Source organism: Grammomys surdaster, unplaced genomic scaffold, assembly GCF_004785775.1.
Source record: "Grammomys surdaster isolate TR1022 unplaced genomic scaffold, NIH_TR_1.0 126115, whole genome shotgun sequence".
NCBI lineage: Eukaryota > Metazoa > Chordata > Mammalia > Rodentia > Muridae > Grammomys > Grammomys surdaster.
In genome coordinates, this window is record NW_021620923.1 from 7582991 (window position 1) to 7605615 (window position 22625).

Here is a 22625-nt window from a genome sequence, read left to right on the forward strand (position 1 = left end):
AATCTAGTAAAAGTTTATAACCACGGATGGTAGGGTGACATAAGCTGGAAAGTCTAGAAAAATCTAGCACTTCAACCTCATTAGACAAGGAGGAGAGGGCAATTGGAACCTGTTTTGAAATTTTTAATTAGTGTGATGATGGGTTAAAGGCATCAAAATCCAAGTGGAAAAGCTACGCAGTTGTTGTAACTAGAGACAGCGATGATGACTTTCAGTGGTATGCTGTAAATATTTAACAACTTTCTCTGTGGGGAAAATTATCGGCCTGTAGTGTTTGCCAATTTCTACAGTGAAAATATTCCCTCCATGGTCAATTGCAAGCTACCAGCTTATGTCATTGAGCTCAGAGTGGTGAGAGTTGGATCCCATGGAACCTCAGAAGCTGCACTGAGTCAGTTCACACTCATTATGCTTAAACTGAATTTCAAATACATTTTCACTTGCTTAGGGGAGGTGTGAGGACTGGCATAGGTCTTTAAAATGCTGGACTGTAAACTATACTCTTTTAAAATCATACTTAAAGAATCACATTTATATTCCGTTTAGTCCATTACGAGTTTATAAGTAAGCAAAGAGTGCTTAAAAGAGAAAATTTGAAAATCATACTTCCATCTTTATGGCTATAAGAGAGCGTACATGTTTTAAAGTTTCCATGTACCAGACACCTAATTTTCATGGTGTAGATGATGCCAAGATTACCTTTGCAGATTAAATCATGAATTCATCAACTGCACCTGGAATTATGTCTATAATGAGCATGACCCATTAAATTCCCTGTATTTTCTATATCTATTGGCAGTGTCTGATAGGTGAGGGGAGATTACAAAACTAAAGAAAAGAAATGAAATGAAATGAAAATGGGTAGTGAGACAAGGAAAAAGAACAGAATTTCAAAATCAAAGTGATCCATCCATCAAACAAAGCTGAAGTGAGGCTTTCACTTACTGAATAGTTATGAAATGTATACTTTTTCCCCCATTTTCTAGTGTATACATTTTGTACAATCTTTTCTCTATTATTTTCTGCTCCATTCTCAGGCTGTAATAGTGTTCAATGTATCTGTTCTTAGTCATTACTTCAATATACTTACCTATACTCCTCATAATGTTTCAAAAGAACTAAAATGTGCCTCATGGTATTTTGCCAATATGCCATTTGTGATATATATGTCCACTTATTTTAGTGAAGTAGAAGTCTATACATTTCCACCTTGATGTGACCATAAGCAAGCTTAGCTTAGCACGTCGGAATTACATCTAGGTCATTCTACTCTCACCAGCTATCCTTCATAGGACAGCCAGTGTGCTAAGAAAACATACTCACTTTGGCAGTTGAGCATCTCCTTGGGAGATACCCTTTAAAACACAGAATGTTATACAGGTAAAATACACTGCTACCAAAGTCTTTAATCATTTACATTATTTTTCTTTCACTGAAAATTGATTCCTCTCTCAAACAACATATCTTGATTCTTGTTTCTCTTCCCCCTATTCCTCCCAGTTCATCCCCATTTATTTCTCCTCCAGATACATTCTATTTCTGTCTGGCAATAAAGAACAAACTTGAAAGAGATAATAGTCAAATAAGACAAAGTAAAATAGAATAACACGAAGGAAAATTTACCATACTGAAGGTTGACACAACCACTCAACAGGAGGAAAAATGTCCAAAGAGCAGGCACAAGAGTGAGAGACCCACTTATTCTCTCAGTTAGAAGTTCCGTTAAATACTAAGCTAGTAGCTATAAAATATATGTAGAGGACTTGATATAGACTCCGGTAGGCTTGCTTTGGAACCAAGAACTGTCTCTCATCAAGAACCACTGTAAACAACACGGAGAAACCCATTGTCTATAGAACTGTACCATCTACTTCTCCTGCAGAAGGTCCTCTGTGCTCCTGGACTAGCCACTGCTGAGCTAGTTCTCCATCCCTTAAGCCCTGGGCTTCTCTGGGACTGGGTGTACAGGAGTCTGAGACCCCCACCCTCCTACCCCTGCCCTACCTCAGCCTGTGGGTCCAACTCCGTTTCCAACCCCTGTGACTCAGTAGCATCTCGATGATATCCAGGAGTTTAGAATCCCCAGGCCCCGGACTCCTCATCTACAACCCACCATTCCTGATTCCTCTGCGTGGTTTCCAGCAGTGAGTGGACACTTTGGAGTCAGGGAATCCAGCTTCAGCCTCTCATTTTAGATTGAGTTTTCCCACCTGCTGAGTGGAATATAGGTGCTTCCCTCATGCAGGGTAAATGAAGTCTAGCGCTCCACATTTCTGTCCACACCACCCGCTCTGGGGAAAAACGTTCAGAACCACGTCTCTGAGGAATACCACATTGTATAAATTAATCACAACTTTTAAAGTCTATTTTTCTGTTCACGGTTATTTAGCTTATTTCTAGGTCTATTATGATTAAAGCCCCAATGACCATGATTGAGAAAGTATCCTTGTGGTAGGATGGACTGTCCTTTGGGTATGTGCCTGAGAGTGGCATAGCTGAATCTTAAGGTATACTGATTCCTTAATGTCTGAGGACATATATTGGTGTCTATCCATAGTGGCTGTAAAAGTTTGCACTTCAATCAGCAATAGAGGAATGTTTCCTTTATTCCATATCTTCACCAGTATGAGCTCTCATTTGTGATTTTTGTTCTTAGCCATTCAGACAGATGTAAAATGTAATCTATCTCCAAGTAGTTTTGATTTGCATAAGCCTGAGGGGCTAAGGATATTTAACATTTCTAAGTGTTCCTCAGCATTTGAGTTTTTTCCACCAAGAATTCTGTATAAAGTTGTACTTAATTTTTAATTGGATTATTTGTTTTGTTTTGATGTTTAGTTTCATGACTTCTTTATATATTTTGGATGTAAGTCCTCTGTTGAATGGGGAATTGGTAAAAATCTTTACCCATTCGGTAGGCTGTCACTTGTCGCATGACTATGTTCTTTGACTTTCAGAAACTTTTCAGCTTTATCAGGTCCCACTTACAAATTGTTGACTTTATTGCTTATATTATTGGTGTTCAGTTCAGGAAGCCTTCTATTGTGCCAATGAGTTCAAGGATATTTCTTACTTTCTGTTCTAACAAGTTCAGTGTATCTGGTTTTATATTGAGGTCTTTGCTCCACCTGGGCTAGACTTTGGTGATACATATGGATCTATTTGTATTTTTCTACAAGCAGACACTCAGTTTGACAAGCACCATTTGTTGAAAATCTTTTACCTCATGTGTATTTTTTGTTTCTTTATAGAAAATCAGGTGTCCATAGGTGTGTGCATTTATCTCTAGGTCTTTAATTTTATTTCATTGATATGTATGGTTGTTTTGTGTCAATATGATGTTATCCCTATAGTAAAACTTGACTTACATGGATGTCTATATCTCTAAAGTAAAACTTGAAATAATGAATGATAAGACCTTTAACAGCCTTTTTATTATTTAGAATTGTTTTAGTTATTCAGTCTTTGTTTGGTTGCTCGTTTTTGGTTTTTGTTTTTCTATACAAATTTGGGCATTGTCTCTCAGAAATACATAAAGAATTTTGCTAAACCTTTGATGGGGATTGCACTAAATCTGTAGATTGATTTGGTTGCCTATACATTTTTGCTATACTAATCTTACACATCCATAAGCATGAGAGATTTTTCGATCTACTGATATCTTTTTAATTTCTTTCTTCAAGGACTTGAAGATTTTATCATACAATTCTTTCACTTGCTTGGGTAGAGTGACCATAAATATTATACATTATTTGAGGCCATTACTCCCTTGATTTCTTTCTCAGTCTGTTTGTCACTAGTAGAGGACTACTGATTTTTTTATGAGTTAATTTTGTTTCCAGCTACTTTGCTGAGTGTTTATCAAATGTAAAAGTTCCCTGGAGGAAAATTTAGGGTCAATTATATATATACTTGCATATCACCTGCAAATAACAATACTTTGATTTTTTTCCATTCCAATTTGTATCCCGTTGATCTCCTTCAGTCGTCTTACTGGTCTAGTTAAGAATGCAAGTACTATATTGAATAGATAGGGAGAGAGTGGACAACTTTATCTTGTTCCTGATTTATTGAAATTGCTTTGAATTTATTTCCATTTAATTAGACTATAGGCTTGCTGTAAACTGTCTTTATTATGCTTAGGTGTGTTCCTTGTCTCCCTAATATCTACAGGATTTTTATCATGAATTGGTGTTGGTGTTTTGTTTCATAGTTTCTGTTTCCTTTCTGGATTTTTGGAGAGTGTGTTGGCCAGTGTCTTATGTTGCCTAATTTCTTGGCCTGCTTAACCGGTGTGTTCACTGGGAATTCCTACGGGGAGGTTGGGGGCTTGGGGGAGAACTTTAGGCTGGGATACTTGGATGAGTTGGGGGAAGGAAGTTTGGAGGAGAAAGTTTTTGTGATCCCTTATGGATAGAGTCAGGAAAGGAAGGGAAACCTCAGCAGGTTTCCATCTACAGAGCTGGGGAAAGACTGGAAAAGGAGAGACTGGATCTCAAGAGCAGCAGGAGAGCTATGAGTCTGTCTTCAGCCTACTGGTTACCCTAGGAGGAGCAGCCCTTGGGTTAATGTTGGGTGCCTGCTGGAGTTTCAGGGTAGGATACAGCCACAAGTTGGGGGAGGAAAGTTAGAAGATGATGTCCTGTGGGAATCACAGGAGATGTGGTCTGAGTGGACAGAAGGCTGTAGCTGATGTTTTGTTGCAGCCCTGGGTGTGAGACTGGGGGGTTGAGTCTGAAAGAATAAAGAGAAAGGAGAATGTTTGTGAGCAACTTACTTGGTTTTCTGTCAGGCTACCTAATAATTAGTTTAGAGTTAAGGAAGTTAATAGAAACTAATTCAACTAAAAATATGAATTCAGTACAAAGAGAGGAATTAGTAAGTTATGAACAAAATGGAAGAATAGTCTGCTCCAACCTGGTTGAGTAAATTGAAATAAGTGCTGACTGAATCAGGTTTCCTCTCCCTTCATATCAGTTTTTCTCAGATTTGAGGTTACCTTGCTGGTTCATTAGCAAGTTTCTCTTCCTCTATCCATCTTGCAAATGTGAATGCATGAATGAGGAGGAAGTAGTATGCCTCACATCATATGCACATAATAAATGCACTCAGGATGCATTGCTCACTTTGCCTGATGTTAAATTTTTCAATTGGGGAAACTTCTTTGGAAAAATGTCCTGAAATTTAAAGGCAAAGTTGAGTCACCAGGGGTTAAAAAGAGAAAGGTCATAGTGACTCAGTATTCTATCCTGGTTAGAAGAAGAAGAAGTAAATGGCAATTCAGACCTCTAAGAAGAAGTTTGACTGCCTGCCACACAGGCTTTTAAATTGATTTCAGAAACCACATATCCTAAGGGTATTTAGGATTAGTTGATTCGCCACATGAGTTTGCTCTCTATTTGTAAAACTAAATTATTCGACTTTCAAGAATTTTACACTGCAAGAGTGAGAGAACTGAAATCATACTACCTTCAAGTCAGAAACCGTCAGAGAGAAGTTGGAGGGACACAGTCCTATGTCCACCCTTGAAGGGCCTTATGTAGGTGTGTGGGTGTATATTAAAACCTAGCATGGAGATAACCCCTAAATTTTTCTTTCTTTCTTTCTTTCTTTCTTTCTTTCTTTCTTTCTTTCTTTCTTTCTTTCTCTCTCTCTCTCTCTCTCTCTCTCTCTCTCTCTCTCTCTCTCTCTCTCTGTCTCTCTCTCTCTGTCTCTCTCTCTTTTTCCGGGTTTTTGTGGACCAACCATACTGATCAAAATTAGTTTTTTATATTAGCACAGAACAGTTAAAAACAATAAATACTGACGTTTATCTGATTTTACAATTTTAATTTCATTGTTAAAAATGACTATTTGCTTTTCTCCTTTTGTTGTCAAATTCACATTTCATGAAATGGTAACACAGCTATTATGACCCAGCAGCTACTGTGGAATGAGAAGAAGAAATGTTGAACTTTCAGAATAAACTTCCAATGGTTCATTGACTTTGTCTCACCATGGGAAAAGAAAAAAATCACTTAACCTCCCAGTGTCAGTTTATCCATCTGTGAAATGAGAAGGATAATATTTTCTTATGGGGATATTTTGAAAATTATTCTGCAAATGTAGTAGATAAAACTGTGGCAAGCATCACTAACTTTTCTCCGTGAATTCTTTAAAGAAGCATACAGTATTATTTATGTACTTGTTGCTAGTCAAAATATCATCTGAGTCAAACCATGTATATTTATTAGCAGTTGTGATACTTGGAGTCACCCCTGGTGACTTTATTGCTCAGTGTATGCATGTTATTAGCACCAGGAGATCGAAGAAAAGCACCTTAAAACTGTACTGAACTCCATATTCATGAGATGATAATCCCAGGCAACTAGTTAGTCTCTATGTCTGAGCTCCTGTTTGTTTGGGTGTTTTGATTCTTGCTCCACCTCACTTTACAAGACCAATAGTTCCCTGTGCTTCCTGCTAGAGGTCATCACTGAGTGGAAGACATGATACACTCCATGTTTCCTCGTGAATTTCAAGTAAACTATCAAAGAATATATTATTCAAAACTCCAATGTCAAATTCAAAATTCATCTTAAAGCTTAATGGGAAGTGTCCTGGGGAGTTGTCATGGTGACTTGAAGGGGTTGACATAGAGAAAGGTAAAGCTCCTGATAAAAGATTTTAATACTCCAAAGTCTTAATTATGGAATGTGGTCGTGAACCTCTGTACTCATGTCATTTAATGCTGGAAAGAAATGTTTCCCTTCAGGCCCTTTTGTCTCTTCTGGTGCCAATCAACAGGCATCTTGGTAATAAACTTCTTTATGCCAATGGCTCCCATATAACCTCAAGTGGTGCTTGCAATAATGATAGAATCATTACAAAGTAAAGCAGAAAAGAGAAATACATTTCATGGGTGTGATTAAGCCATCCTAATGTCCTTGAATATGTAAATTATTTTGACTTAATGAACTACCTTGCTCACATAATAGTATTTTAACCTGACTCTAGTACATCCTTTTTTATCTCTGCAAAGGTTTGTTATCAAATTTGACAGAGTTTTTGTCCAGATCAGTGCAGAAATGAAATGTTATATTTGTGGAGTAACTTTGTTTAAATTATTAGAAGTGTACTTCTTAGGTAAATTTATTACATAGATTGCATTAATAATTATTATAAAACTTGGTTGTATATTGACACTAAACAAATTGATAATTCATTTAAAAATTTAAGAAGATGTATTTTCTTAATCACAAAGAAAGATAATTATTACAGAAATGTTGACAAAACAGCCATAAATATCTCCTTAGGTAATAACCATATATGCATGTACACACATGTTGGAGTATGTATACTTGCTGTGGTTCTGGGGAAAATATATCACTATTGTTAGTCAGGCTGACTACAAACTCCTGGAATGCAGGGGCTCCTTCAGCTTTCAGTGTAGCTAAGACTATATACAAGTGCATACCACCACACAAGGATTTTGAAATATTTCAAGAAATATTCTACAGGACGAGTATTCTTTATAGAATAGTCACATTGTTTTGCCAACATTTTGCATTTTAGAAAAAGCTCTATAAGGTTTCCCAGTAAAGTAGGATTCATTTTTCATTTCCCTTATCATAAATATACTCTAAATTTCTGGTTTTTATATATTATGAGCTTTGTTCTACATTATAAAAAGCTACCAGGGAAGTATTCTATGTGTTTCCTAGGATCCTGCAGAGAACTTAATTCATGCAGCATCATTTCCTGCCTTACCTCCAACAATGATTCCGTCTCCCACCATAAAACCAATTCTTGGCCAAGGGAAATGAAAAGATTATTGTATTACTATTGGAATATATCTTTATGAGTGCCTAAGAGAGATACATATTCTGAGAAATTGAATAAAATATAAAGAAAACATAATGGTGTGCCAGTAGGGTGGTCTAATGATTTCAAATTGCTTTTCTATATTTTGTCTTATATAACTTTCATAGCTTAAGTTTTATTTTGAGTAAATCCTGATGTCCAATGTAGAACATGGAAATTAATCATTTTATAACTTTCATTTAATCAACATTTTCTTTAATCTCCTTTTAGGCAGCCAAGGGCAGTTTCCACTAACTCAGAATGTCACGGTTGTTGAAGGTGGAACTGCAATTTTGACCTGCAGAGTTGATCAAAATGATAACACCTCCCTCCAGTGGTCAAATCCAGCTCAACAGACTCTATACTTCGATGACAAGAAAGGTGAATATATTTTCTCAGAAATGTTTTAAACATGTTCTGAAATACCCTAATTATAATGAATTTATTTTCCTAAGATGATTCAAATTATTCCTTTTGATTACTAAACTGCTGCTGCTTGTACTTAAACATGATAAATATTAAATACTTTACTTTGCAAGTCATAAACACCAAAGACAACCTGTGTCAACTTTCTAATAAAATAAACAGCTTCAGTTCTATTTCAAAATGCTTTCACTGCCTGCTCCTCACACTCATCTGAATGCTACATTCTTTCATTTTAGGAGTGTTCTTGTTTGTAGAATGAATTTTTTCTCATATTGGATAAGATACTGTTATTTTATGAACTTTATTTTACATGTTTAAAGGACTCTTTCATTGGAAAAAGTTTTGTCTTACAGATTTATTCTCAACAATTGCATCGGCAAGAAAAATACTATGATTTATCTAATGCTTTATCTAATAAATGATTTATGATGAAATGATTTATCTAATAAGGATAACTATAGCCATGTTCAAAAAGTAAAAATTCATTAAGAAACTCTATTTAAGCACATAGAAGGAAAGTAGACCTGGACTCCATTAATTATTTAAGGAGGCTTCTAATTAGGTAAAACATAAATTAGGATTTGAATGTTTTAGTGGTGAAGAAATCTACAGTCTGAAACTTGAGCAAACATCTAATAATAAGTCATGTTATTAATTTTCCATCCACAATTATATCAGTAAATAAAACAATGAGTTCATGAAATGTAATAAAAAATATGGAAATATTTATAAATAAATTTGTGTTATACAAGGTAGAAAATATGACTTAGATATTACATAATTAATACATTTTACTTCTGATATTTATATGAAATTTTGCATATAACAATAAGAAAACCTAAAATTAGCTTAATTTTTAGCTATCCAAATTTGACTAAACAAACTATAATAAAGATGCATACTCCACTTAACATATACATTTATGGGATTTTTCTGCCTTTAATGTTATCAATAGAAAATAGTTTTGAAGATGTTTAAGTTTTTAATATATAATGAAACATTAGCTAAATATGAACTTAAATAAGTTGAAGTATATTGAATGCCTCTGCACTAGCATTTGGGAGAAAATAGAATAATTGGAGTTTCTGCTCTGATACATAGCATAGATGACAAATAAGTAAATGGACAGAACATGTTACATGGTAACTTTTGAAAATCCACAGATATGGATTTGATTCTGTGTTAGTTAAGATTATATGAAGAGGGATTTGAAACATGGCTCAGAGATTGAGTGTGTACTAGACTTCAAAAGAACCCAATCTAAGAATCCCCGGTGAGAGGAGTAATAGAATAGATGAATGAATAGTTGACTTGCCTTTTGAGCAACTATCTTATGTGATTGTGGTGGAAGACAGTTTTAAAATATTTAAGGGCAGGCTGTGGAGCTACAGAAACAAAGAATTGTCCCTTTATAGTCTGTGCCTAAAAGTAGAACTGCCTTCCCAGCAGGGTTGCTCAGAATTTCTCTCAAGGTCTTCAACAGATTGAATGAGATCCACACACAAGAATATTCTGCTTTAATAAAATATCTAAATATTGCAGTACATAATAGTTTTACAGCAGCTTGTAATATCTTGTTTTACCAAATATTGAGGACAATAATTTCCTCTTTCCAGTGAGACATGCATTCCAATACAAGCAATGAATGGGACAAGCCATGCAGAGTAATAAAGGCATGCACCCACTATTCCTTTGCTAATCACAGTTTTTCTGTCTGAGGTTAGGTCTATAGGAACTGTTTACTTGCATAGTAAGTCTTCAATATGGTATATTGTTATATAATCATACCTTACACTTTATCTTTGTGTACATATCTGAACAAAGGTAAAGTATATAATTTAGTAATATTTCCCTTTTCTATTCCTGCTTTGAATTAAACAATATTGCTTAAGAGTACATTTTATATGTATGTTATATAGTGTATGTTCACATATGACTCTGTTGTGTGTGTGCATACATGCCTGCATGTGTGCATGTGGATGCACATGTGTATGTGAGAGCTTGTTTCAAGTCCACAGGACAGTTTCAAGCATTATTGCTCAAGAACACTGTTATCTTATTTTGACACTTAGCATTCTCAGTGCCCTATAACACACAAAATAAATTAGGCTAGCTAGCCAGTGAGCTGGTGGGATATACTAGTCTCTGCCTCTCCAGCACCAGGATTATAAGATGGGTACCACCACACCAGTTTTGGTGGTGATGGTGGTGGTGGTGACGATGGTGGTGGTTTTGGTTGTATTTTATTTAAAGATAGTTTAGCACTTTATCAATTTAGTCATCTCCCAGACAGTAGATTTTTTTAATGTATAAAATACTACCAAAGGAAAATTTGTCACAACTATTAACCATGGGCAATATAACATTAAACCTCTCTATTGTTGCTCGATCATCACACTGTTGAATGCTAGAAAGTTCTGCTTTTAAATGGATGCCATATGTCTTCAGGATGAAGAGAGTGTACTTACATTTGACATTTACAATTGACAGGTCACATCCTCAGGCACAAAGACAAAAATCTATACTAACTGCCCTGGCTTCCCTTCCTGTGGTTCTATAAGTTATCCTTTTCAGAGCGTCTAAAACTGGAATTGATTCTGAGTATTTTTAGCTAATGCATTTTTCCTGTCATAAATAGAGCAACTTGTAATATAATAGCCGCAGAGTTGCAAGTAGGCAACTCTTATTCTGAGGGATATACATGCAGTGTGGAAAGCTCAGAGTACACTTATAATATCTACCTATATATTCTTCCATCTTTGGGCTTTTGTAAAATACATAATGCAACTGATCACATAAATTCTTGAAGTACATATGTGATTCACTGTTCTTTTCTTAAACGAACAGTGCAAAGGCCGAGCTACCAACCCCCACCCCATTACACCTCTCTCATTGTATACCAGATTTCTGGCTATTCTGTCAATTAAATTATCAACCGGATTACTATAGGAGAGAGAAGTTTTCAGGGAAACTCTTCTATGAAGGCAAGTCAGACATGGTTATTCCTTCACTTCTCAGTGATTCAGTTCATATATAATATCTTATTTGAATGAATATCTAACAGTAATGTTCCACAGATATATGCATTTGCAGATGACATATACTTGGAAAGGTAAATCCTTAAGTGTTTCTATTTGTGAAGAGTGTAGAATGTAGAAAGATGGCTAACTTGTCCATATAGAGTTAGAGAAGACCTGCTTACTTAGAGTGATGAACTATAACAAAGCATGCCTGACATTGAACAGGTGATACTCAGTTAAAAGAGAATCAACCTGAAAATTCCAGGTGAAGGTGTCTATCAAATCGGAGGATCCAGGACACCATCTTTATGGAGGCACATATGGGACCTGAGGTTACTGGTTAACATGAAACTTTCCTGACCACATTTATAATCAAAGTTAAATACAAATTATGATCTATTCTACATTTTTTCATGTTTATTATAGTAAGTAACTTCCACAGATATTAGAAAGAAATAAGGATAACTTCCACAGATAGACATAAGATATTCAAAAGCTACGGAAACTTGTTTCCAATCTACAGCTAAGGGGAAGAGTGAAGAGATTTTAATCCTGACATTTAGCCTTCGTTGCAAGTAACATGTCCACATAGAGAAAAATTTCAGCACATTTGCCCTTATCTGTTTTTATTTGGTTGTTTGAAACAATGTTTTATATATCCATGGCTGACCTTCAGTTCTCAGGAAAGTTTAGGAAGACCTTGAATTCCTATTCCTCCCATCACTACCTCTACAGTGCAAACAGGCATCATCACACACCAAATTCCAGCATCTGTGTTTTTGCCACCTACTTCTTTCTTAAAGAGCAGATACTCCCTTTAATGTGTTGAAAGAGACACATTGCAAGTGTTTCTATAAAGAACAATTATTGTCCTGTGCCATGTCTGAACACTTCAGTAGCCAGATGTACATATCTGTACTTAGACTCTTTTAAGGTGAATAAAATTCCACAGCTTAAGCACATTAATCACACACCAAACATTATATAGCTGACAGTTACTCTTTGGAAACACGGTTCTGGAAGTAGATTGTTCTTTACCTTGCATAGCAACATTGTTGAAATATAGACACAGGTAGTAGAATATAAAGCTGGCAAAGAAGAATCACATGCCCATCCCAAACTAGGCATTCAATGTTAAACAAAGGACATTTGTTGTTGAAACGATAGCCATTGGATCAGATACGGCTTTTGATCCTGCTACTGACTAATAGAAAGTGATTATTGACACCTCTCCAAATCAGGTGGTCTGGTAGTTGGATTGGAACCTCATTTTTATTAGGTTCCTACCTGTTCTGTTTATACTTGAAGATAAGAAGACATTACCCTTTGAAGTAGAAATTCAGTTACATTCCCATTCTTTTTTTGGATTGCTATAGATAAGTTATTTTGTTTAATATTTAGAAATTTTTAAAAGAGTAAATGAAAAATAAAATCAAGAAGAATGTGCTGGAGTCCATGGGGTTTAGAGAAAGCTTGGCTTGTGTTGCTAGGCAGCATTTACTTGTTAGCATCCTCCTCATTCAACTTACACAGAACTCATCCCTACTGTTCTAAATGGTTGGTAAACAGGTGGAACAGTGTGAGTATGTGAAGACAGAGAAAGTGCAGAACAGAGGTCATTATAACTCCACAGGAATGTTGTGTGGTATTTGACAATAGAAATAAAAAAAAATCAATTAGATCATAGTGTCTGTTTCTCTGCAGGCAAAGGATAAAACAATTGAAGTAGCAGAAGCTGATCATTTCATTTTCCAAAAACAATTCAACCCGTTCCTATTGACAAATACCTTAGCAAGCATCTCTAGGAGCACACACTGTGCACATTCAACAGTTGCATTTCTCTGTCCTTGGACTTACCGTCATTTAAAAATGTGAAATACATTACTCTGTGATATTTTACTTTGCCAGATTTTTGATGGGGAGATGGCTTTACTTCCCCTAAAAGCATACCAGGTAGGTGTGGCGGCTAGGGAAACAGACTTAGGATATCCCAGGATAAAGCAGCCATATCAACAAGCTCAGGATTCAGGAAGAGATTGTGTTAGTAAATAAAGCATAGTGATGTAGGAAGATACTGAAAGCAGCCTCTTCACACTCATGCACAAGTGCTCCTTACATATGCGTAAGAATGCACACATACGTGCATGCACACTTTATACATAAACACATGCATAAATATTTCCTAATACTTCCACAAGTTTCCCAAAGGAGTGCAATATCTCCCGAGAGCAAATCTCCAAATTGTTGGTATTAATTAAGCAATCATTCTGGAAATAATTTTACATTAATATTGAGAAAAAAAGGAAAGAGAACATGAATGAGATTTCCTAAAACAAGAATGATAAAAAGAGAAGATAAATGTGTTGAATTTTAAATGAAGGTCAACTTCTCATGTCTCCATACCAATCAATGACATTTCACAGTGTCTATCTATGTACCTGGTGTCAATCACTTTGACAAGGTATAAAATATTAAAGATGAGCAGAGCAAAGCAGGTATCAAGGAGGACAATATTAAACATGCCTTTGCTTTCTTCCAAAACACCCAGCCATTCTATTAGTTTACAGTAATCTACAATTAATATTGTTGTCTTATGCTTATAAAATAACCTACATAAGTCATGGATAGCCATCAGCAATTTTAACTGTTCTCACTGAATCTTCAAATATAGGTTCAGAAGGCCTTCCTATATTTTACATAGACAGATCCTTCAAGAAGTGAAGACTGTGAATAGGAATCTTGTGTGGGTTAATTTGTGCAATCACAGACTTCTAACTTCTTTTATTTACTCTACATGATATGCTACTGTGAAAGACTTCTTTTTGTTGCCTTTATTTATTTAGTCTTTATCATTTTATTTTTCTGGCAGAAACTGCAACTCATTCTAGAACACTGCTCCAAAGATGGCTTCTTTGTTAGCTGATCTCTTAGGTGCACCTCACACCTCAACCCTACAGTACCACAATAATTTTACAGTAATTAGAAAGTCATATAGCAAATACACACATATTAAACAAAAAGAATAAAGTTTACCTTTAAAAATTAATGTTACACTTAAGTAAATAGAATGTGAAAACTACATATAGAGAGATAAACTTACTTAGGGGAATCAACAAAGATGCAATACCAAGGTCCTAGCAACAATGGAAAATGATTTGATCTTTGGGCCTAAAGATGCTTCCATAAAGATAAAGATGACTAAAGATAGTTCCAGCTAGGTCCTGCAACTGAGTAGCAAAGGTCCAGTGTTTGAAGATGTGCAAATTGTATCTTTCCCTTTTTCTGACACTAATATCATATTTGTGTCTTCCCTAGGACGAATATAAATGGAAACTATATATGCCAAGGCTTCCTGGATATATTAGTACCTCAAAGCAAAGAGCAGGAAAGAAAAACAGAGTGACATGCCCAATATACAACACACATGAATCCATTAAACATTGTATTATGTTGTGTTCACAACTGCCTTCAGTTTTCACTGATTCTTTAGATGGAGAGAAAAGGCTCAGTAACATATTACATTCTGCAAAATTAGTCTGATGTGACTCCATACTCCAGAACGGTGATATAGATGTTAAGCTTCCATTTCTGTTAGTGAGGAAGCCATTTGGATTAAACACATAGAAAATATTCAGTTGTACAGTACGTAATTATTGCCTCTACATCTTTATGATACGACTTGAGCCCAGAACTTTCAAAAAACATCTCAACATAGTCATGTGAATGCCAAGGTATAACAATATCACTACTCAAGATATGATATTACATGCATATAGCTGAATGCTTCTATTTGGAAAAATTTTGGAATTCCTCACACTTTTCCATATTTAACATACTATAGCTGTTAGTTTCTATTTATGTAGAAAAAAATCTATAAAGTCTTTTAAAATATTTTATTTGAAATTAATATTTTCTGTTAATAAAGCAAACATTAGAGTTTTAAGGTATTTTGATTGAATATGCCCCGCATAGGGTCATTTAAATTATTACCATTTTGTAGACTATGTAGCTTAAGTGTTCCATATAATATATATAAATATACATATACAAATATATTTACATAAACATTACTATAGTATAAATGCATCATAGATGATTCAAAACCCTATCATATTATATTTGTATGTATATGCATATGTGTGTGTATGTATGTATGTGTGTGATATTGTTTGCCTTTAAGAACCAAATTGTCATATGTCATCTATATAGGAATAGTAAATCGGATATTAGGTAGAAAATAATACTAAGGCCATACATTGTATAGTTAGGTAACTAAAGTTCTATTATTTGTATTATAAAATACTTATAGGAAATAAACTTCTTCATAGGAAATATATACTCATCAAGTGTCTCATAAAAACATCCTTCCTGATTCTAGGAAAATTTATTTTTTAATAGAAAGATGTTTTTAACATCTCAAAATGTTTGTTTTTGTAACAATTAAGAATGCTGAGAGTAGTCATAGACCTTGTAAATAGATAGCCTTGGCAGATAATACCAACTTAGGTAAGGACAAGTGAATCATAGGCAGAGTCATAGTGACATATCCCCTGAACCCTCACCCAGCCGATACCTTGTTCTGAAAGATATCTGTATTCCCCCTGAACACCCACGCTCCAGTGTCATCCTCTTCCCCACGTCCTGCCTTTTTGTGTTTAGAACCCTTGTGTGAATGAGTATAAATTACAATGTGAAAAAAATAAACTATATATATATATATATATACATATATATATATATATATATAGTGCTGATAGTTATATTGTTGAATATTGTGGGAACTAATGTAGAACTGAACCATTAGCAGGAAGATACTAATTGCTTTGAGTCTCCATAGTTCTTATTTCTGTCTTTCAAAATATTCAGTGTTGGTTTAGGAAAAATGTTTTCTTGACAAAATGCATTAAAGTTGAACTTTTGAAGCCCCTGTAAACAGGATCTTTCTTTTATTCATGAAAAAGACATGTAGTGAGATTCAGTGGACTGTTTACTTTTTCTTTTATTCATGAAAAAGACATGTAGTAAGATACAGTGGACTATTTACTTACTTATTGGGCTTTTGGATTGGCTCATTATTTTTGTTTGGTTGGTTTTATTCATTTTGTGTTTGTTATTTTTTTGTTTTCCACATTGTATTGTATTTTGTTATTTTTGTATTGTGTTTGGAGACAAGATCTCATGTAGTTTAGGATGGCCTTTAAATTGCTAAATAACCAAGAATGCCCTTGAACACCTGGGCTGCTTCCATTTTACAAATGCAGCAACTGTAGCTCTGAAACACCACACTTGTTAAATTCTATGACAAGTCCCAGAAATATTTAACGTTCTTATTTTTCCTTTGATTGTTACATGTCTTAGCAGGCACAAAATAACAATGATCAATCAGTGCAACTGTAATCCTCTGCATATATCATGCTTTTCATATGCTTGTAGATTCAATTCTTTCTTAATATTCCTATGTGGGTTCCCCATCCTCCAAATCTGCGACAGGATATTTAAACCTGTTACAAGTTAGGGTGTGACTCATCCTTAGCACATACCTTTAATCCTTCTGGCTGGAATACAGAGATGCCCGTAGTACTTACCTTTAATCCCAAAGAATGAAGGTAAAGTTACTTTGTAGAAGGAAGCAGCCTGTCGGAAAGTGATATCTGATTGAGTGACAAATCAGGGCAAGATTTGAGAGAATAGGGTATGTCCAACTCTCAGGAGACTAGAAAGGCAAGGGAATCTCTTTAAGGAAGATACACACATACAGGAGGAAGATTGTACAGTACAGGAATACAGAAGAGTAAATGGAGAGGAGTGCAGCTGAGAGGGAGAGTAGAGCAGCACAGGGAGTGAGAGGTTTACTGAGACAGAGTAAAGAGAGAACAAGCTAGACACAGGTAAAGACAGAATGAGCGAGGGAATAAGAAGGGGCCATAAGATGAGAAACGATTGCTAGAGTTAGCTTGAGGCCAAGCAGAGCAATTCAGAGGCTGAGAGAAAAGCCAGATTGAATAGATCAGCTGGAAGAGGAGATTGAGCTGGAATACCTGAGCTGAACCAGCTAGCTACAGTTCAGAAAGAACTAGGAAGGGGTGAGTTTGTTCAGCAGCAAGTATCAGATGCTGATAGCATTCTGGCCAAGTTTAGATTGCACAGAGTCTAGAAGCATTCCCCATTAGGTCTAGGTTAGAAGATAGAGGCTGTAAACTTTTGAGAAAACAATTATGTAAAAAGAATAGAAGTTACATCAGCACAGATCTTTTATAATGGAGCAGGAAATCTTTCTTTACCTTTAGCGGTAACAAGGACTGTGACTGGAGGTTTAACGTAGGGGGAATGCACTTCATTCTTAGAATTCTTATACTGGTTTTTCATTTCCAAACATGTTACAAGATACTTAAACTTGTTTCTAGTTAGGGTGTGGCTCAGACCTTAACACACACCTTTAATACCTCTGGCTGGAATACAGACATGCCCTTAATACTTAACCTTTAATCCCAAATGATGAAGGTAAAGTTATTTTGTAGAAGGAAGCAGCCATGTCACTAAAGAGAAATCCTATTTCTCCTCAGTTTAACCCAGCTTCTGAGAAGAAAACAGAAAAGAGGAATGCTGTTTATTTTTTCATGCAGAGGGAGTGTCCTGCATAGTTTATATATCAGATGTTGTATCAGCGATTGCTTTTACCTTCCTGCCCTTATATGAACAGAAGCCTAGTTTTATCTGTGATAGTGACCACGACACATAACCTCAGTTAGGAAGCTTTTTCTTTCCTTTTGATTTATGTGTATTGATATTTGACCATCATGTATGTCTGTGGGAAGAAGTCAGATCCACTGGAATTGGAGTTACAGAGAGTTGTGGTCTTCATGTGGAGTCTTGGAATTGAACTCATGTCCTCTGAAAGAACAGAGCCTTAGCCACTGAGCCTGGAAGCTTTTGCAAAATGCTATGAATCATTGAGAGCCCAAGATTGTTCTCTGAAGCACAAAATATGTTCATAACTATAAGTGGAATGAGTTATTCAATAACCAAATAAAGGCATGCTAAAATAAGTCACGATATTTCATTATTAGTTTCTACATCTGCAAAAGCAAGGCTACTGACCAACAATAATATAATGAGCTATTATTAAGTTTATAGTAAACAATAATTTATCAGGTATTAATTGTTTATATTCCAATGGTTTAAATTTTAGCATGGTATATGTGTTTCTTTCTTGCTTGTATATGTGAATATGTGTTCTTTGTTGCTTATTTGCTTGCTCTTTGGATTGACAACATTTGTGGCAGGATGACAGAACGTATGTTCTGAGTTAAATTATTGCTGTATCTTATATTAATAGCAGTTATAATAGAAAAAATGAGTCTCAGACAAGTGCATCAGCAGATATGGAAGAAGAGATTTTGAAGCAATTTGAACAAGCTTAAATCCTCATTTTAAACTTTTGTACAAAATGAGGCAAATTTTGATACATTTTCAAAATTCATTTTCAATCTGGTGTTAGTAGCCATTTCCAGTATTTATCCTATGAATGTCTGAGGAAATTCAGTTTTGTATGAAAGGAACCAATTCAAGATTCTTGGATTTCTTCATGAGTGCATAACTTTTTTTTTTTATTATTATAAGGAAACATAATGCTCAATGTATCCTATCGGTATCCTTTGAGGATAATACTTTGCAAATGGATAATAAAATAATCACCAACCTTAGTAATAAATACACTTAATTTACAGATATCTTATGACAATTATTGAAATTTTATTATCACAAGCTTCTAATAATTTTTGCCCTTGATCCTACCATTATAAAAGGCACTGCATAGTTTTCTTGAAAAATATTAAAAATTTTAAAGATACCAAATATATCAGAATATAAGAAAGTTACAAATCTACATACATAAATGTAGAAAATGGGCTGGTAGGCATTTGATTAAAAATAGCTTCGAAAATCAGTATGTAGTTATACTTTGTTTTAAGCCTACTTTGTGGCATAAGAAATAAAGTGCTTGAAACTGAAAAACTAGACAATCTTGTGTAAAATTGTCCTGTTTCTAAGGTTTTACACTTAGATCAAGATACAGATATACAATTGTAGTAAGTAGTTCCTGTCAGAAAGACTAACAAACTGCTAGCCAGTCATGAGTCCATATGGGAAAACTTCCAGCAAATTTGAATCATCAACTCAAAATTGGAAGAGGATTTTTGAGAGTGAGTTTAAATAGACGGCAGAATAATTTGCTGTAGTTTCTGGCAGAGCTCAAAGAGTTCTATGCATTCCATTCTTAAGTTCTCATCTGATACTTTTTTCATCTAACAGAATACACTGGGGAAAAATGGTACGAGGAGGTATGACTAAGTAATGTGACCATGAACTCACAACCATTGCCAGTCACTTTATCAGTGTAGTGAATCATGAGATTGTCATTCATTGTCTGTTTGTCTGAATCTGACTGCATGATACCAGGTAAGGAGCTACTGAGAGAAATTCCCTTTTTGGTCAGCCTGTCAGATTATGGAGTAGACCACATAGAATAACTAGACTGAAAATGGTATAATGTATTTCAACCAAGATGAGTAGCAAACTTGTTTATAGGATGATCTAAAAGGATTACCTATAGAGTCTAATACAGTCATTCTACTTCAGTTTCCTAAAGTTTTAAGTTATTGCATATAGACATTAGTTCCTAAGTCAGTTACTGAAACTTGCATTCATTGCTGCATCTGTGTGTGTGTGCATGCGTGTGTGTGCCTGTGTGTGTGAGCATGTATGTGTACAATATTAAAATCAATTTCCATTGAGAACTACTCTAATTAACAATTTCTGTGCCCCACAATTTTGATAATATATTTTGCAAGTAAAATAATATAGCCGAGATTGGTTTTGCAATCGTATCATGACAGCATAATTACTGACCTCTTTATTATCACATACTTACAGAAATTCAGAATAATTATCAAAGCCTTTCTCAAACTATGTTACTCATTTGTTAGATTTTTTTCAAGTACATTATCAATCACTTTACTTGGAGCATTGTACAATGCCAATGAGTTAATTATTGGATTTGTGTAATTATTGGCAAGCTTACACTACTTTGTGCAAAGTGCTGCCACTGTACTATTTAATGAACAAATGCTCTTAGACTTAATCATTACTTTGCATTCTGCTTCTGCTAAAATAACCACAAATCACATGTTCACATTTCAATCATTAAAACAACAGTAATGAAATGAATAGTTTTTCCTGATTGTAGGATTTTATGATTCTTTTTGTTCCAAGCATTTTTTATAACATTTATTCTTTCACGGTTAGCAAAATGCAAATTATAAGAATTGTTTTAAAAGGCAAAATTGTTAAGAATTGAAATACTTCCTGTTTCTTGAATAGCACAATAAAAGATTCTCCCTACAGTTTGAAAACGAGACTCAAAAATGGAAGGAAAGAGAGGAGGGAAAGAATAAACATTTTTCTTTGAATTGAACCATTGGGAATTTGTGGAAGATTTACAGCCATGTCGGCTCATTGATTACTCAGATGGCAGGAAGACATTCTCAGTGTGTGATCTTCTAGCCTAATGAAAAAGACGATTAACCCACCTCAGAATGAATATTAAAAGTTTTATTTAAAAAAAAATAGGGAACTCTGTTTAACTCATTTGGAGAACTTGGTCTCTGTGTGCAATTTGCAAGCACTTTTGAAGGACTATCACTACAATTACCAATCAAGGGGAAGATAGAATTGGCACAATGTTATATTTTGATTGCATGGTAAATGTATTTAGGATCCATTGACATCTTCATTGTCCAAAGGTTATGAAAGAAATATAATTTCACTAAGTTACCCAAATTGACCTTAAAATGGAAGGTCATAAATTCAAGCTATAAACTTGATCAAGGATACTTTAAAAATTTTAGTACTTCTATTTTCAATGACCTTAAAGAGAGGGACTTAAGAAATTCACAATAGGTTTTATTGAAACCATTTAATGTTGAATAAAATCACACAGTTATGTAAATGAATAATCACTTTTGGAAAATATAATATGAAGATGTGTGACCATAGAAAGTGGATAGCCCTCCAGCAGTTCTTGTAGAAATTGTAATCTCTTACAAATGTTGAAGTGGGTGGTAAATTGGGAGAAAATTATTAAGGCTGTGTAAATTCTAGTACATTTTGTAAAATATAAATTTTATTACTTTTTTTGGTCTGCACAGTAATATATATCGGCTGTAGTGCATAGTGGGCCATGACCTTTATTATTAATATACTTTCCTTAGTAGCACATAATTTGATAAGGAAGTTAAAGTATAGGTATGCAACTGAGTCTCAGTAAATTTAGCTAGGGAAAATTATGTTATTTTATAGACATATTCATTATCAGCTTTTTAAAAACATATTTTATTTTCTAGGAATCAGACCAATAACTTCTAAAGTGACAAATTCTAAGAAATGTTAACATATTCAAATGGACAATTGAAAGGACAATTTTCTTGTGGTTTCTTTTATCCTAAGTGTTCACAAAATATAACTCTGCACTGTATTTTTCCAAAATGTATTTGATCATAGGTATAAACTTCCACATGTCACTGATGGACATTTTAAAAAATAAAGATAGTATGTTTTCAAGGAATATAAGAGGATGATTTGTCACACACACTATGTAATGGTTGCTATAATTAAAGTAATTATCATAACCATTGCCATCTATAACTTCATTTTATACCTTAAGCTTATGTGCTTAATATATCAGCTGATTGCCTATACTACTAGCACTTGGTACATCAGTATTCATTTTGTGCTTTTCTAAGTTTAAAACATTTAGATATCACATGTAGGTGAGGTTATGTAGTGGGTTTTTTTTTAATTTATTTTTTAAAATTTTTTTCATCCTCTTATATTCCTTGTAAACATACTATCTTTATTTTTTAAATGTCTATCAGAAACATATGGAGGTTTATACCTATGATAATATACATGTTCATGTGTTCATTCACATATTTGTGAGGACAGAGGATAATAGGTATTTTTCCATTGTTTTCAATGTCATTTACATCTATCTATCTATCTATCTATCCATCCATCATCTATCTATCTATCTATCTATCTATCTATCTATCTATCTATCTATCCATCCATCCATCTACTTATCTTGAAAAATTGTCTCATTGATGCTCAAGGAATGGCCAAACTAACTAGCCAGCAAGACTTTGACCTCTTCCTATCTGTACCTCCACATGACTAGGACTACAAGCACATTATCTCTACATTTGTCTTTTTACATGGATGTTGGAACCTTGAAACTCAAGAGCTCATGCTTGCTCAGCAAATATTTATCAACTATGATTT

The 22625-nt window shown here is 34.6% G+C and overlaps 1 protein-coding gene across 1 annotated transcript in view; it reads left to right on the forward strand.

The window, feature by feature from the left end:
• Cadm2 (cell adhesion molecule 2) overlaps positions 1-22625 on the forward strand; it is a 919498-nt gene that overhangs the window by 701985 nt on the left and 194888 nt on the right. Inside the window, exon 2 of the mRNA XM_028756256.1 lies at positions 8074-8223. Coding sequence (XP_028612089.1) covers positions 8074-8223 — 150 coding nt within the window. The remainder of the gene's footprint in view (positions 1-8073; positions 8224-22625) is intronic.